General features: G+C 38.1%; 1 protein-coding gene across 1 annotated transcript in view; it reads left to right on the top strand.

Annotated features, from left to right (window-relative positions):
- Nucleotides 1-16,638, top strand: part of LOC306861342 (cadherin-like and PC-esterase domain-containing protein 1) — a 57,295-nt gene that overhangs the window by 5,012 nt on the left and 35,645 nt on the right. The window contains exons 2-11 of the mRNA XM_079403554.1: nucleotides 2,758-2,929; nucleotides 7,448-7,542; nucleotides 8,164-8,245; nucleotides 10,795-10,879; nucleotides 11,182-11,338; nucleotides 13,157-13,287; nucleotides 13,422-13,494; nucleotides 14,974-15,138; nucleotides 15,916-16,020; nucleotides 16,256-16,407. Of these exons, the coding sequence (XP_079259680.1) occupies nucleotides 2,758-2,929; nucleotides 7,448-7,542; nucleotides 8,164-8,245; nucleotides 10,795-10,879; nucleotides 11,182-11,338; nucleotides 13,157-13,287; nucleotides 13,422-13,494; nucleotides 14,974-15,138; nucleotides 15,916-16,020; nucleotides 16,256-16,407 (1,217 nt within the window). The remainder of the gene's footprint in view (nucleotides 1-2,757; nucleotides 2,930-7,447; nucleotides 7,543-8,163; nucleotides 8,246-10,794; nucleotides 10,880-11,181; nucleotides 11,339-13,156; nucleotides 13,288-13,421; nucleotides 13,495-14,973; nucleotides 15,139-15,915; nucleotides 16,021-16,255; nucleotides 16,408-16,638) is intronic.

Genomic DNA, 16,638 nt, shown 5'->3' with positions numbered 1-16,638 from the left:
ATATATATATATATATATATATATATATATATATATATATATATATATATACATTTATATTAATTCATATATTAATAATATTATATAATATAATAAAAAAAGTAATTGAGGAGTGCAGCTGCTCCAAATGTTATTCATCCAATCAGATTTTTAAAGGCATAATTGCTCTGAATTCACAGACACTTTGTATTCTGATGTGAATGTTTACATCCTGCACTTTATTGGTAGAAAAAACTTGTCTGTGTTAATAATAGTCATTATTTTTTTAATTAATTTTTGAAATGCTATTACTCTGATGCATCTGAGTGCAGAGATTGACTTTAATAATGATGTTAATTTAGTTTGGCTTGCCTTTCACATTCAAAAAGCACACACTCAAAAAAACTTCTGCATAAGATTCTCAGGCCTGACTAGGGCACCAAAAGTTTTAGTAGCCTTCACAGCAAAGGTAATACCATCACTAGTACCACTTTCTGGTAAGATCATGTGTAGGATTTCTGCATATCTGTGAGGGTGGTCTGTTCTTTATCTGTGTGTTTACTGGGTCAGAGGCCATGTGAGGATTGAGTTGTTTGAATCTGAGTGCAGATGTTGTTATGCTTGGATTTGTTTCACTGCATTATACACAACATTTGTAACCCATTTGTATATGTGTGTTTGTGTGTGTGTGTGAGAGAGGTAGAATATGTCATTTTTTTCTGTCAATATTGCATACATGTGTACATATGTCTTTGTGCGTTTTTCTGCGCCATGTGTGCTGTAAAAGTCGTGACCCTTTGGGGACGGTGTTAGAAGGTTGGCTTTTAAAGATAGTAGTATTATTTTTAGTCCAAACACTTTTGGATTTAGTTGCACATACCAAACACCATCTACTCTCTCATACTCTTGCATTCAAGACTTACATGTTTTTTTATGTCTGTCTCACACTGTTTAAAATGACCTCTGCTTGTTCATCATTTACAAGTTAGCGACAAAAGAGGATGCTTTTCCACGAAAGAGCAATTTCTGCTGTGATTTGACTGCGTTTCCACAGATCCCTGCACCAGAGGACTAAATGAATATTTATGTGTATATTCATCTCCTGTTTTTATGTGGTGGGAATTAAAGGAAGATTTCCCTGAGAGGATTTAATGTTTTGTGTATAGCTGATTTAATTTCAGATCTTATTAAAGTTAATGTATCATCGTGCTCTCTCAGCTCTTTGGGTTTTATATATATATATATATATTCATCTCCCTCCCTACTTCCTTTTTATTTCCCTCTTTCTTCATGAGATGTTTCTTATTGGTTGTTATTACTTCCTTTGAGCGCTGGGCTGTTTTAGGCAGCGCTTTAATGAAGTAATGATGTTTGTGTCTTGGGCCGCAGACACGGAGGGTGAAATGAATGCAGTCCAGTAATTGCATGTTTTAGATTAGCGTCTGCAGCCTGAGGTCTCACAGAGGGGCAGGAGAGAGGGAGCAGATGGGAGGAGGAGAGACAGACTGGGGGGATGTAGGAGAGAAAGAGTGGGAAACTAAGTATGAATGGAAATGAGATGCCTCTTGTTTCATTTGAGTTGGTGATGAAGTTGGAATTCTAGTATTTGAAAAGAAAAGAGAACAGTTTGATTTTAGTGGTGGTGGTCCTTGCAGAACTCACCATCATGTGTGTGTTGATATGCAGTTGCAAAGGTGTTATAGATGTGTTAGATGCCCAAACGTCTCTGATATTCTAGTCTCTAGATATGGCTTAAGTCCATCCATCCTTCAATGTAAGTATATGAATGTGTTTTGTTCAAGCGAAAGTCTAATTGCTTAAATTAGTACACATCTCTTCAACAAGCCGCATTATTCTAATTAACAATGTTGTTAATAATAAGACATAGTAGTAGTAGTAGTTTATTGTTAGTGTGTACTAAATCCTCTAAAAGTTGTTTATGGTTTTATTTTGAAATCCCTAACCTATGTAATTTATGAACAATAGTAAAGAATCTGTTTTGAAGTCTAAATGAGCGAATAATGGGGTGCAGGGGTTGACGTTGGCCACTTAGGACCCTTTCATTAATGTGGCTGAGCTCCCAGATGGAAACATTTACAAGCAGAGGAGGAGTGGACCTCTGAGAGAGAGCGAGAGAGAACAGCACAGCACGACGGCAGAAAAAGATGAACACATACAGAGAGAGAAGAAAGGGGAACAGTATCATCCATGCTGAAGGAGAGGAAACGCTCCCCTCCCTTCTTCAGTCACACGCTCATGCTGAAGCTCTGCCCAAATAACACCGTGTTCCTCCGATTCTGTTATGCAACACGGAACTGGATGATCGTGTGCTATGTTTAATATGACTTTTAATAAGGCTCATGTTTTCAGAATTTCCTCTGGTACTAAACTGAACCATATCCCAGAATTCTCCCGTGCAGTAGCCATCACCTGAAACTCTGAACGAGTCCAGATGTCTGAAGTCTGCTCTAATCTAATCGGGGTTCAGCCCTCCGTCCTACCTGACGGCCCACAGAGGTCATTACCATGCTAGACTGCATTATGGGTACTTTTGAAATGCACAGCTGCCTTTCTGATTAGCCCCTGGTGTTGTGATCTTCACATGTGACAAAGCCAGGGGACGCTTTAAACCCTGTTATGATCTTCACTGAGCATTTGTAACCTACAAATCAGGTTTATTGTGCATTTTATTAAGTTTTAAAGTAAGTAACATCAAGAATACATTTATGTTCAAAAGAAAAACTATAGTTGCTAAACAGTTTCTCTTCTTTCTCTCAGGTGCGTCATTCTAAGCGCAGCTGTGCAGGAAAAGCCATTATTCTGACAGGCCAACATGCTCCGACGGACACTGAGGTCCAGTTGTACCAGAGAGTCCTACAGCAGCAGGGGTATCGAGTGGATCAGGCCCGTTACGCAGAGACCAGCGCCTCACTCAGACAGGACAGGAGAGGTGAGTTGGGGAACAATAACATCCTGTCCTTTTGTGTGTAAACCCAGTTTATATTTGGAATACTGCTGTACTTACTGCACAGTATGCATTACTCTGAATGCTGCCTATATTTAACTTCTAATATGTAAAAAATGTATGCATAATCAACACTTTAACATATAGCATGCTGCACGGTTATCACATGACCTAATTCAGAAAGCAGTGTCTGGTTATCAGCTCTTAACATACTGTACAGTAAATGTGTTCATTTAGCATTTTTAAATGATTAGTTTACCCAGAAATTAAAATGTACTTATCCTTAGGCCATTCAATATGTAGATGGTTTTGTTTCTTAATAAAAAAAAGTTTTGGAGAGATTTAGCATTACATCACTTGCTCACTTGATCCTCTGCAGTGAATGGGTGCCGTCAGAATGAGAGTCCAAACAGCTGATAAAAACATCACAATAATAATCCACAAGTAATCCAAACAAAGCTTTTACCTTTAAACTGTTGCTTCTGGCCAAATTCCATAATTTGAAATAACATTTCCTCCAGTGAAAAAGTCCATCCCCTGTTGTCCTCTCACATAAAAATCCACAACATATTTGTTTAGAACAGTTTTGGACTGTTTCTGTGCAAATTTCTATTCTGATTCAGACTAGATGATTTTTTTTCACTGGAGAAAGTATTAGTATGGATGGAGGACTAGTATTTTAGCCAGAAGCAACGGTTTGAAATTAAAACGTCTCACTGGTAATTTGTTTATTACAAACACGCAGCTTTCTGCTTCACCCAATGTTATTTGATGGACCGGCGTAATGTTGATCGTTATTATGATGTTTTTATCAGCTGTTTGGACTCTCATTCTGACGGCACCCATTCACTGCAGAGGATCCATCGGTGAGCAAGAGATGTAACGCAAAATATCTCCAAATCTGTTCTGATGAAAAAAAATAAACTCATCTACATCTTGGATGGGCTTAGGGGTAGTCAATTTTAAACAGATTTTCTTTTTGGGGTGAACTATTACTTTTAATCAAATTTTGTTAAATCGTGACTGAAATTACTTGGGTTTAATTTGTTGCAGTGGGAATGGAATCTCAAGTAATTGCATTGCATTGTGGGATACAGTGTTCTGTGCAGTGTATTGTCACTACACATTTCGATATGTAATAGGACATCTGCATTAAATTATGCATGCAGCACATTTGTATTTAATACACAAAATGCATACTGCATACAAAATGTATACTAAAAATGCTAAAAATATGATGTTAATGTGCTGTTGAGAACTTGCAGCACACATATGCATACATGTATGGATGGCTCAGGACAGATTGGGTATGTTTAGACTGGCATTCTACCAACTTCTATTTTTGCACCGCATATCACAGTATGCAAATTTTCTGGATGCATGGAATGCCTGCTGTGAGCTAAATTCACCAAAATGTGTGGTATATAACCTAAGCACGCTGCAAATGCAATGCACTTGAGTTAACCAGAAGGGATGGCAATAACAAATATAATCAATTTTTATCATTGTATTCCCAGTCTGATTTGACTCTTGTGTGTTTTTCGCAATGTTTTCTGTGTATTATGTGAGGTATCATTGGTTGGTCTCCAAGGACAATGGTCAAATATAGTTTAGTGGTCAAAATATTTGACCGCAGAATGCTGCTAGTGACCAGTCAGAATGAAGTAATCTGGAGAGAGCCGTGTAATAAATTGCACTGTTGTGTGCTGCTGGCTCGTGATCTCAGAGGTTTGTTGTTCCCATCTACCATCAGGTGGCTCAAGGGTTAATTTGGTCTCCAGCTCAGTTTAAGCACTGCTTCACGGTCACAGCTGGGGTCCTAAAACCTTCCTCCCCTCCTCCTCCTCCAGGTCGTGACTGGACACAGAGAGGTGATCGAGATGGAGGCCTCTCATGAACTGTGCTGTTAAGTTTCTGTGAATGTTTTTCAAGTACATAGCGCCGACCATTATTACTTGGTTATGCCATATTCATCCTGAAATTTATATAGATGCATAAACTAGTATTATGCAACTGTATTACCACAAATGAAGATTTATTGAGATTATTACCTCAAATTGAGCTGTTATTTTGAGCCCTTTCATCAATATAAACAAACTTATTTTTTTTCCAAAAGTATTTTGATTCCTTTTGAAAACCATAATTCCTGAATGAAGTATGTAATGGCACATTCTTGTGGATGAAAAATATAAACAATACAGTGAGGTCCAAACATCTGAGATCATTAGTGAAAATGCTTCTGTTGTACAATTTTCCAGTTGAGTACACATTTTGACAAATTATGTATCAGCATAACAATATAAGAAGTTTTAATTCTATATTTTACATCATCATCTCATTTTGCATTATAACATTGGATTTACAATTATTTGGTGGTGGTATTGTTCTTTGCTCTAAAGGTCCTTAAATTGCTTTAGGTGTCTTTAGGATTAAATCTGGTTCACAGATTTTATTTTATTTTATTTTTCAGTTTAATTTATTTTAGTAGAGGCCATGCAAGTATGTGTATTATGTGATGAAACAAGCAGGTGTTTGTTTGCCGCTGCGGACAAAAACAGGTTGTCAACATCTGTCAGTCAGATTGATGGGCTGGCCTGCAGACACATCAAAAACCTTGAGGCCATCGGACCAACAGCTAGCTCCACCCAAACAACTTTACCAGAACTATACACAGAAACCCTGCTGATAAAACACACACTCATCTTAATGCCAGGACCGCTGGAGGCATCAGTGAGCTTTCCAGTGCTTTCCATTACCCACACATTAAATATCTCAGATGCATGTGTGTAAAGGGTTTAATGATCGTAGAGATACACGTGGTGACAGTTATATAGTCAGTACAGACCGTAATATAGATGCTTATTTAACTATGGGCTGTTTGGTATGCAGCACTTATAACTGTAGTCTAAGCTTTGGCCTGAAACACTACAGGAAAAGCAGAAACCTTAAAATGCATTGAACTGATTAGAAATGATGAGCTGTTAACAGCACTATCTGAACGTAGAATGAGCTGAAATTATCCTGATTGTATCAGGAGGCTCATGAAGGCTGATTTCCCATGATTCCCTTTGGCTATAAACAGTACTTCCTGTTGTTTGGACTGGGACGGCACTCAGGCACAAATGTTTGGACTTTATGCCAAATACACACCAGCCCATTTCCTGGAGCGATGCTGAGCACCACAATAACTACCAGATGTGCTTTTTCCAGATACTCTCTCACTCAAAGAATTTGATGTTTTATTAACTCAATAAACAATGGTTCAAATTCTAAAGCATTAACATTACATTTGCACATACAGCTTGATTTAATTAAGTAGAACATGTTCCTGAATCAACATCCTTTTGGTCTTAGATTGGATTAGTTAGTTGGAATTTATTTGTTTGTTTATTTATTTAGTATTGCAGGTTGATTAATCAAGGCAGTATTACATTTGACAGCTGTCATGTACTGAAGCATGTGCCTTAATATATTCAGTTTGAAGTGGGCCGATCATATTGTGACTTCAAGACGGCTAATTGGGCCTCTGAACCTCTGGTCTGGAATTTGGTGAATTAAAACGGCGCTCATAAATCATATGTGTTTGCATGCAGAGAGGTTGCGTAGGGGGCTATGTGTCTTTGATGTCTTGTCGAAACCATGAATGTCCCTCCTTTAATTCAAAGCTGCATAAAAGAAATTAAAAGAATGTCAAGTATAGATGAAGGCAATCTTCCTGACTGCCCGTAGTGTTGCCACAGCATTATGTAATCCACTTTTGTCCTCATTTTTAGGACTGTAAAAGGACTTCACAACTATTGGCCATCTTTATTATGAGCGAAGATTTTTTTTCTTCCTTATTTTCATATTATGAAAAGACAGACTGCCTTAAGGTTTTGTGTTCCTTTTTATAGTGTTTACTTAGCTATATTTCAGGGATTATTGTCCCCAGAAGTGAGCTGAATATGTCAAAACCTCTCCCTTTGGGCACATTCTGGGATGTCCTAATTTGGACAAACAATTTTTCAATAAAGTTATGATATTTCAACATTTCCATCAGAAATGTCTTACACAAATAAATAAATAAATATTACATTTTTAAAAGAATTATTAGAATTATTATTATTGTTGTTATTGTATTATATTATTATTAATATACAGGTTTGCATATCCTGGTGGGGACTTAAACCTGAATACACACCGACTCATGGGGACTCGTGGGACCTAAATTGAGGTCCCCGTGGGTACAAAAGCTTATTAATAATACAGAATGAGTTTTTTTCAGAAAGTAAAAATGCAGAAAGTTTCCTGTAAGGGGTAGGTTTAGGTGTAGGGCAATAGAAAATACGGTTTGTACAGTTTAAAAACCATTACGCCTATGGAGACTCCCTACAAGGATAGTTGACCAGACGTGTGTGTGTGTGTGTGTGTGTGTGCGAGCCTTAATCCTCTGTTTTTGGCAAACTGTCAGTGCTGATCTTGCCATCTTTTTTTTTGCTTTATTTCTTCATCTCTCGAACACAGATGGAAGAGACTGGTCCATCTTGATATGCCTAAAAGGCTCTGAAAAAAGTTGCCTGCGAAAAATCAACTTCGCCCATCCGCAGCACCGCCAGAGGGTAAGACCACCCACTTTCTATAGCCAACTGCAGTTACATCCACTCTTGAAGAGATTCCTGTTTATGATGCAATGTAATGCACAATAATTAAAAAAATATGGCGCATTAAAGATCTGACACTGAGAAGGAAAAGCAAACAAATTCCAAGCGCTAATGCCAAATCCTTTTTGTTTGAAATGCATGTGAAATAAGATACGGTCCAGAGATTCAAAGGGAATGTTTATAGAAACCAGGACGCAATAAAACATTCCAGCATCCTCAACTACTCTGAGCTCACGTTCTAAATGAAGAAAACCAGTCTATAAGAACCCTCATATTTTACGTACGATTCATCTGAAACCTGTATTTCGTAATGCTCATATAATGATCAGATTTGCTTAAATATCCCAGCTGTTGTGAGTCTCCTGGGCCAGTTATAGTTCTGGACGTGATCCAAGAGCAACTGCTACTTACTGTCTCGGTTATTAAATCACTCTCGTTCATAAGCCATTAGTCATCTCACAGGATCTTAAAGCATTACTGAAAGACAACTGATTATTTTGAATGTTTTTGAACTATCCATCATGGTGGTCTTCGTTAAACTCTGACCTCTGATCCCTCCGGGGTCAAATCTTCACACAGGTTAACATAATACCAGCCTTTGCCGGAGCGTTTCTGGACATGGGTGGAGTCTGCCGGTTTTTAACAGACAGCCAGCTGTCAGGTGAGCAGAAATGTTCTAAGCATTTCTTTAACACAGATACTGAGTGATGCATTTTTTGCAGCCACAACATGAATTTATTTTCATTTCCATTTCGAATGACTTTGTTCTGTGGAACACAAAAGGAGACCTTTTGCAGAATGGTCACGCTGCTCTTTTCTGTACAACGAAAAAGCATCATAAAATCACCATGTGCACTGTATTCCTGTCTTCTGAAACAATAGATTTGTCAATAAAGAAATTTACATTTTTTGCACGAAATTTAAAGGGATAGTTCTCATAAAAATTATATTTCTGACATAATTTACTCACCTTCATGTGGTTCCAAACTTGTATGAATTTCTTTTGTCTGAAACACGAAAGAAGATATTTTAACTGTTTTTGTCTTTATAATGAAAGTCAATGGGATCCAAACTGAATTATTGGAGGATTATTTATATAGTATTTATCAATATTTTATTTTTATCTTTTCAGTTTTCATATCAATTTTAAGTTTTTGTAATTTTGTTGTGCTTTTATCATTTTCTATTTCTATTTAGCTTTAATTTCAACTTAAGTATTATTAAACTTATTTCAATTAGTGTGCAACATTTTTTAAAATGTTCTAATTTTATCTAAAACATTAGTTTTATCTTGTTTCAAAATAATTTTTAATAGTTCTAGTTAACAATAACAGCACTGAATACTAAACAACCACTTTGGACCCCATTGGCTTTCATTAGAAGAACAAAAACATTTCTTAAAAATGTATCTTGTGAGAATCCTTTATTTCCTAATAAAGCATCAGCACTTAAATTGGTTAAAAAGTCCATTCTCAATTTAACAGACGTCTCCGACACAGTGTGTGTGACGCATTTCTCTCAGGTGTGTATTGGAGCATTTTAAGCATGTCTCTGTAATTACTTATAAAGGTCAGTGTCAAGGGTGATATTTACCGTGAGTAACTCTGCTGCAGGGATATTAAAAGGTAAGTCACATCATTAATGCCATTTAATAACAACCATACTGAGTTATCTTTTCTTCAAAAAGTCGCTTTTTTCTTATGTCAGAACGCTGCATTACAAAGCTCTTTGAACTTGATCACGCTTAATTTTACTGCCTTGAACCAATTATGATCATCACTTCTGAAAGACCTCAAAGGAGGAGAATAACAGTGCCTACAGTTTGTGACAATAATGACCGTTTTTTCACCCGCTGCCCCTGCAGCATCAAGACCGCTCAGCTTCAGAAAAGGAGGCTTTGTCTCCGGCTCTGAAACAATATTGTCCTTCCTGTTGGCCTGACGCCCACAGAAACACGAACGATTGAGTCCTGGTGTTTGGGGTTTGGCTAGGCCAGGTTGTGTCCTCTTTATAATGGCATCTGAAGACAGGCGTACTGTAGAGTGCACAAATATGCACATGACATGGACGGGTCAGTGACCAAGTTGAATGTAAACTCACACTTGCATAGCTCACACACTTGGGTTGGGAGTGCCCGGGACTTTGGCAGAAGCACGGGTTACTGAGATCGTGATGTTTTTCAAAGTGTTTCGTTGGGGTCTGAAATGGGGCCCGAAGGATGGTGTGGTGTGTGGTGTGTGGTTTAACTGAAGGTTTGGAGACATGTTTGAGAAAGTATTAAGTATTGCTTGAGTTGTATGGTGTGGTGACATCCTTTCTCTGAGGCTGGAGAGACATATGTGTGTGTTTCTGATTAAATGGTGACACGACAACGGGAAGCAGTGAAGGAATTTTCATTTGCACAGCAGTGCCAGATCACTACTCACTTACTCAGAAATGCTGAGCTGTGCATGGGCTGATATGAGGAAAATTATTATGAGTAAAGATACACATATGCGCACTGCACACACATTGACTTCTGTTCGTCAAGTGATCCTAACCTCAAATAGTGATCTGGGTCTAGCAATGGTGCCTTGTGCAATGCCACAAATACAAACCCAGAGAACCACAACATTTCCTGTGATTTTATAATTTTTTACTTTTTTATTTTATTTTACAATACATTTTTTTTTAAATACTTTTATCCAGCAAGGGTGTGTTAAATTGATAAAAAAAAAAAAAAAAGAATGTTAAATTGATCAAAAGTGACATTAAATATGTAATAGTTTTGTAAAATATATATATATATATATATATATATATATATATATATATATATATATATATATATATATATATATATATATATATATATATATATTTGTTCCAATAATATATAATTTTTCCAAACAAAATTGTTCTTTTGAGCTTTTTATTTGACAAGGATTCCTGTAAAAAGTATAATAGTTCTCACAAAAAAACAGCACTGTGTTTTAGAACAGAGCTGCAGTTTACTTATCACAGAAGCAAAACCTGCATGTGAGAAACGTGGCCAGACTCAGTGATTTAGTACGTGGTATCTCTAGACACATGTCTGGAGGTCTTTGTGGAAAGAATTGAAGTAGCTTTGGCTTTCATGTCGATACATGTGCTATGTGTTTTCCTCACAGAGGAAATCAATGTGCCTGAACTCAGACTTTATCCACTTCTCTCGTCTGTTTTCCATCTCAGGAGTGACATTACCAATACTTCCTTCTGCCTGCGCTTTTTCCAGATCTCCACAAGAGGGAACCCCAAATGCTGCTGAAGATGAATGGTAAATCAAGTCCCATCTGAAGGAATTGGCCAACCAAAAATGTGAGATGGTCCTCACTGCAGAACACAAGATCCAGGGGACGTGGTTGGATCTAGATCCAACTCCTCCCACCTCACATTTACCTGAACCTACCCGTCTCCACCCCCGATCCCTAAACCCACCCATCCCCACCTCTAAACCTACCAATCTCCACCCCCTAGATGTGGATCCAACCCCGCCCCCTGGATCTTTGTTCTGCAGTGAGGGCCTACTGAAAAATGTTGCAATGCAATGTCAAGCATTATTGTGATTGTATCCTACAGGAGGCAACCAATCACACACAGCCTCTCGGACAATCAGGACCTGAATGCCACAGTAAAGGTATATGTCCTGGTTACCTCGGCAACACCGCTGACCGCTTTTGTCCACCGTACAGCCTTGGTCAAAACCCACTTGGATAAAACCAGTCATGCCACCAAGGTAAGAAAGCACTTGAGTGAGAGCCGTAAAACAATTACAGTAAAAATAAAACAATATCTGCGTCTCAATAGTCAAATGAGCTTAGGAATGATTATTAGGTGCCTTTTAGCTATTTCAATAAGCATTTATATTTTTAAATCAGATCAGATGAGATTTTTCCAGTCTTAATATTGCAGTTTGGATCCCTATGCTGCCATTTACTGATGATGAAGCCTTGGCTAAGCATTTATTCCCCATGTGATGTTTATTAGGCCTCCACAGCTGCGAAACACTGCTCTCATTGCAGTTTAACGCTCTGTGTGTGTGTGTGTGTGTGTGTAATGCCAGATTACTGAAGAGGCTTCAGTCAGAGTCTTGTAAACAGCTGGAGGGCACATCGAGATCTAATAAGACGCAGATCATGTTTACTGAGTTTCAAGGGTTGATAAAAGAGCCCTGACAAACAAGCAGATCACTATAAAGTCTTCATAAAGGTCTGCTCGTTACCCTCTGGTTGTTGGTATGTGAAGATATAGAGCATATCTTATGCAAAACGTAGTGTGTGCGACAATGTGTTTCCTTGTGACAAAACTTGCCTTTGGTGACATCCTCATTAGAAGTAAATAATAAAGCTGTATAATAAAATCTATATATGGGTCAAAGATGAGACACCCCATTTTGGTGACTGCATCAAATGAAATAATAAAAGTGATTTCATATAAACAGAACGCATATTAAATGCAAGTAATGTGTGCACTTTAATGTTTCAGATAACGTTTGTGTAGATAAAATGTCAAAATATGGGTGAAATAATGTTCTAACGTCATTCAGGATAACACATTTTATGGAAAAATGAAACAACATATTTATTCTGATCTGTACTTAAAATATATAAAATAATAAGTGATCATAATATTTTTTATATATATTTTAAACGATTAAAAACTTATTGCTGACAAATGGGTAAAACCTTGTGGTTTGAAGAAAAGTGGAAAAGATGGGTAAAGATTTAAAATGACAATTAATTAGTATTTTAGGTTTGCTCTGTGATCCTTAAGTAGAGTCATTTAAAATCGTCTAATAATTTTTGTTTAATTAGATTTTTGTTTATTGTTTTGGTGCTTGAAAACCCCTTTTTGTCTTTGACCCATATGTACAAATCAATTGATTTCCATAGTTTATTGCCCGTTGTCTGTAGTAATGTGTAGTAATTGACTATTGTTCTTGTGCTGCCCTCTAATGGTAGCGCTCTCTCATCACTTTTCAGCTTCCTCTATCTGCCTGTTGTACAATGGAAAGGTTTCTCTGACATGACTTAATGTGTTGATGCTAGTGTGTACAGATCACTCACAAAGTTAAAATGCATGCTAATTTTGTTGTACTCTCAAACATTCTTAAAATCAAACATTGAAATGTAGCTGAAGGCCCAACACTATGCAGAATTATTAACAGTACATACGCTTAATAGGTAAATTAACAGTTTTTGACTTCAAAATAGCTACTTTATAGCTATATAACTGATTTAAGTTTTAAATGACCCTTTAACTGTCAACAAGTCTCAGTATGATTTGTGTCACCATCTAGTGGTTATCGAGTTATACAGGATAAATCTCTTGTCCACGTTTGAGAGTTTTTTGTCTTAGTTGCTGTATCTGCAGCTGTAGAGGTAAGCATGTCTGTCAGTGTTAAATCATTATTGATGAACAGTAGTCGTAGTGTAGAAATTGCAGTGTTCTGCTCAATCTGTTTAGAGAGGCTGAAGTTATGAGATCTCTCTGTTTGCCTCTCAGCTGTGAGTTTATGTACTGTGTCAGACTGATTTAGATTTCTTTCTTTCAGTTGCAGGTATTCTTTAGAGAGAGACTGGGTCCTAATCTCTCTCATCAGGCCATTGAGCACATGAATCACGTGATCAGTGACATCCTGAAAGCTGCTCTATTGACCACAAAGAAGAGCAGCTCCTCGCCCAGGTCAAAAACACACACTTCAACCAGAAAATAGCCGCATTTTTAAAAAGAAAACAATTTTTATGTACATTTTTAAAAAGCATATTTGTTGTCATATAACCCCGAATGTGTAAAAGTGTTGTTGTTTTTTCTTATAGGTGTCAGCTTTGTTTTCAGTTAATGACCTTCTCATTGCACTATAACTCTTCTATTCATCCAGTAGTGGTAAAGGTAAGAATAAATACTCATTTTGAATTTAGTTTGGTGTGGACAAAGGTGTAAAAATAACTATAACTATAGATGATGCACCACATCAAGTCTACCCCCCCCCCCCCCCCCGGACCCCTTCCAGTTTGCATATCGGTCCAACCACTCAACCAATGACGCCATCGCCACTACCCTCCAGCCCTCACTCATCTGGACAAAAAAGACTCGTATGTCAGAATGCTGTTCATAGACTTCAGTTCAGCATTCAACACAATCATCCCTCAACAGCTCACTCACAAATTGGTCCAGCTGGGGCTCAACACCTCTCTGAGCAACTGGTTGTTGGACTTCCTGACTGGGAGACCTCAAGCAGTACGGGTCGGCAGTAACACATCCAGCACCATCACACTGAACACAGGAGCCCCCCAAGGATGTGTGCTGAGCCCCCTCCTCTTCACTCTACTGACCCACGACTGCACACCGTCACACAACTCTAACCTGTTCATTAAGGCTGTGGTGGGTCTCATTAGCAACAGAGATGAGACAAACTACAGGAGAGAGGTGAGCCGCCTGGCCGGGTGGTGCAGTGACAACAAATAAATGTGGAGAAGACGAAGGAGATTGTTGTTGACTTCAGGAGAGTGCACACTCAGCATGCTCCTCTGACCATCAACAGTGCGACTGTGGAGAGAGTTCGCAGCACCAAGTTCCTGGGTGTGCACATCACAGAGGACCTCTCCTGGACTAACAACACTGCAGCACTGGCCAAGAAAGCACAGCAGCGTCTCTACTTCCTCTGCAAACTGAGAAGAGCCAGAGCCCCAGCCCCCATAATGTGCGCTTCTACAGAGGCACCATCGAGAGCATTCTAACTAGCTGCATCACTGTGTGGTATGGCGCTTGCAACGCGTCCTGCCGCAAGTCACTTCAACGCATTGTGAGAGCAGCTGAGAAGATTGTTGGTGTCTCTCTCCCCTCCCTCCAGGACATCTACAGCACCCGTCTCACCCCCAAAGCCCTCTGCATTGCAGGTGATCCCACCCACCTGACACACAGCTTCTTCTGAAGGACAGCTTCATCCATCAGGCTGTCAGGAAGCTGAACTTCCCCCCGACCTTGCCCCCCCTCCCCTCTTTCACCCCACGCACCACTGAACTCTGACCCTACGACCCCCCACCTCCCCCAGCTCCCCACATCCCCAGACATTTTCTACAATGTCCTCATTTGTATATCTGTATAGTTTGTATGTACATATATTTAAACTTTATTTATCTGTATTTTTGCGTCTGCTGTCAGTGTTTAATGTTAACTGAATGCACCAAGGGTCTGAGGGTTACGCAATTTCAATTCTCTGTATGTATGTGCTGTACATGTGGCAGAATTGACAATAAAGCAGACTTTTCCTTTGACGATCTCCCATGCAAGTCTTCAATATGACCACTGGATGGCAGCATATTAATACACATTGACATTTATTATTTGTCTGCTCTCTTTCTGTCTCAGCTTCAGACTGATCTACACTTTGACGGAATGAGGGACCTTCACTTTGATGGACAGATAGCCAAAGAGTATCTGCTGGAAGATGTGCTGAAACTGCTTTTCCCAGCATGCAACAGCGAGGCTGTGGAGCTTAGCTTGCCATTTAGAACACAGGAAGAGAATCAAAAGGTAAAAAAATCACTTCAGTTTTCCCGATATTACCATAGGCAAGTAAACAAATTAATAAAATTTTCCATTTTTTTAATGGATGTAAGAAAGGACATGAGCCCATTGAAGAATGTTTCAATTACTGAAGCTATTGTAGAAATATGATTAATTTATTCTTTGATAAGGGAGAAATGACACGTTTTAATAAGATAAAGTTTGTTTTCAGCTACTCTAATCTTAACATGTTTGCCCCATGATGCAACTTGCACCATATAAAATAAAACAGTGTTATTAATGATAATACATTTGAATTTACAATCAAATAAACTGCTATCAAATAAAGTTTTGCATTTCCTAGAAATAAATGTCAGAATAGCATAATTCCAGATATTCCTGCATTTCAAAAAAGTTCGTTTTTTTTTTGTCAGAAACTAGATGTTAAAATGAAAATAGAATTTCCTTTTCCATTTTAATTGTATGCTTTGTAAATTTAGCAACTTTTATTTATTGATTTATTTATTCAATGGTGGAGCCAGAGAAAATATAGACAATTAATTTCAGTCCAGTTTTATAAATGTTTTGCATAGGCATTTGTTCTGTTTGTGTTTCATGAATGAGGCCCATTTAATAAAAAGTGAATTAAAATATCAAATCAGTCATTTCCCATGCTTTACACACAGTCAATTTGTATTTATTTTGTTCTGTTTCCTTCTTATTATTGTTGCTTTGTAAAGTAGTCATTTTAATGCGTATTCATAGCTTTCATTATTGCGGTCTGTTTATTTGAACGTCATGCAGTACGGTGACTGTGAAGGGCCAAACGGTCTGTGTCTGCCTCCAGATGAGATGCATTTATTGCGACAGTTTAATCAGCACCTTAAGAGACCAGGATCCTTTCAGCTGGTAAAGTGACATTTTATGAACTTTTAAAGATATTCGTATTAGCTATAGCATATTGATAACTTCAAAGCTTATTAACAATAGACTAACAGGCTGAAATTGAATTGAATTTGATTTAATGTACAGTAATGTTAAATCAGATTTAAAGGCTCTGTGTAAAATTATCACGATAAACCTGTATGTCCTTGTTGTGCATTTTTGTCTGTTCAATGAATTGAGTGTGTGTGTGTGTTGGCAGCTCTACCCTATATCTCCTCTTCCTGATGATCTCCACCATGATCTAATCCAGACAGAGTCCCTCAGCGTACAGGATTATGGATGGAGACCAGCTCTCATGGCCTTGCTCCAAGAGCTCAGCCTTTACTACACGAGAAAACATCAGACCAAAAGGTTACACGCACACAAATACACACTTACACAACACAACACATTTGCAGATTCCCCAGATCATATCATCAAACCTTATTTTTCTCGAGTGATGAGATGAGTTGTGCTGCAGGCATGCAAAAATCCTGCATGATGAGATAATATCATACAAAACAGTATTATATTATATTCAGTCATTCTTGGTGGTGTCTTGTTGATTTAAGCCTTTGGTGCTTTGGGTTACCTGCCTGTCCA

The sequence above is a fragment of the Barbus barbus genome (genome assembly GCF_936440315.1).
Source record: "Barbus barbus genome assembly, chromosome: 42".
NCBI lineage: Eukaryota > Metazoa > Chordata > Actinopteri > Cypriniformes > Cyprinidae > Barbus > Barbus barbus.
This window is presented reverse-complemented; position numbering and strand designations above follow the sequence as displayed.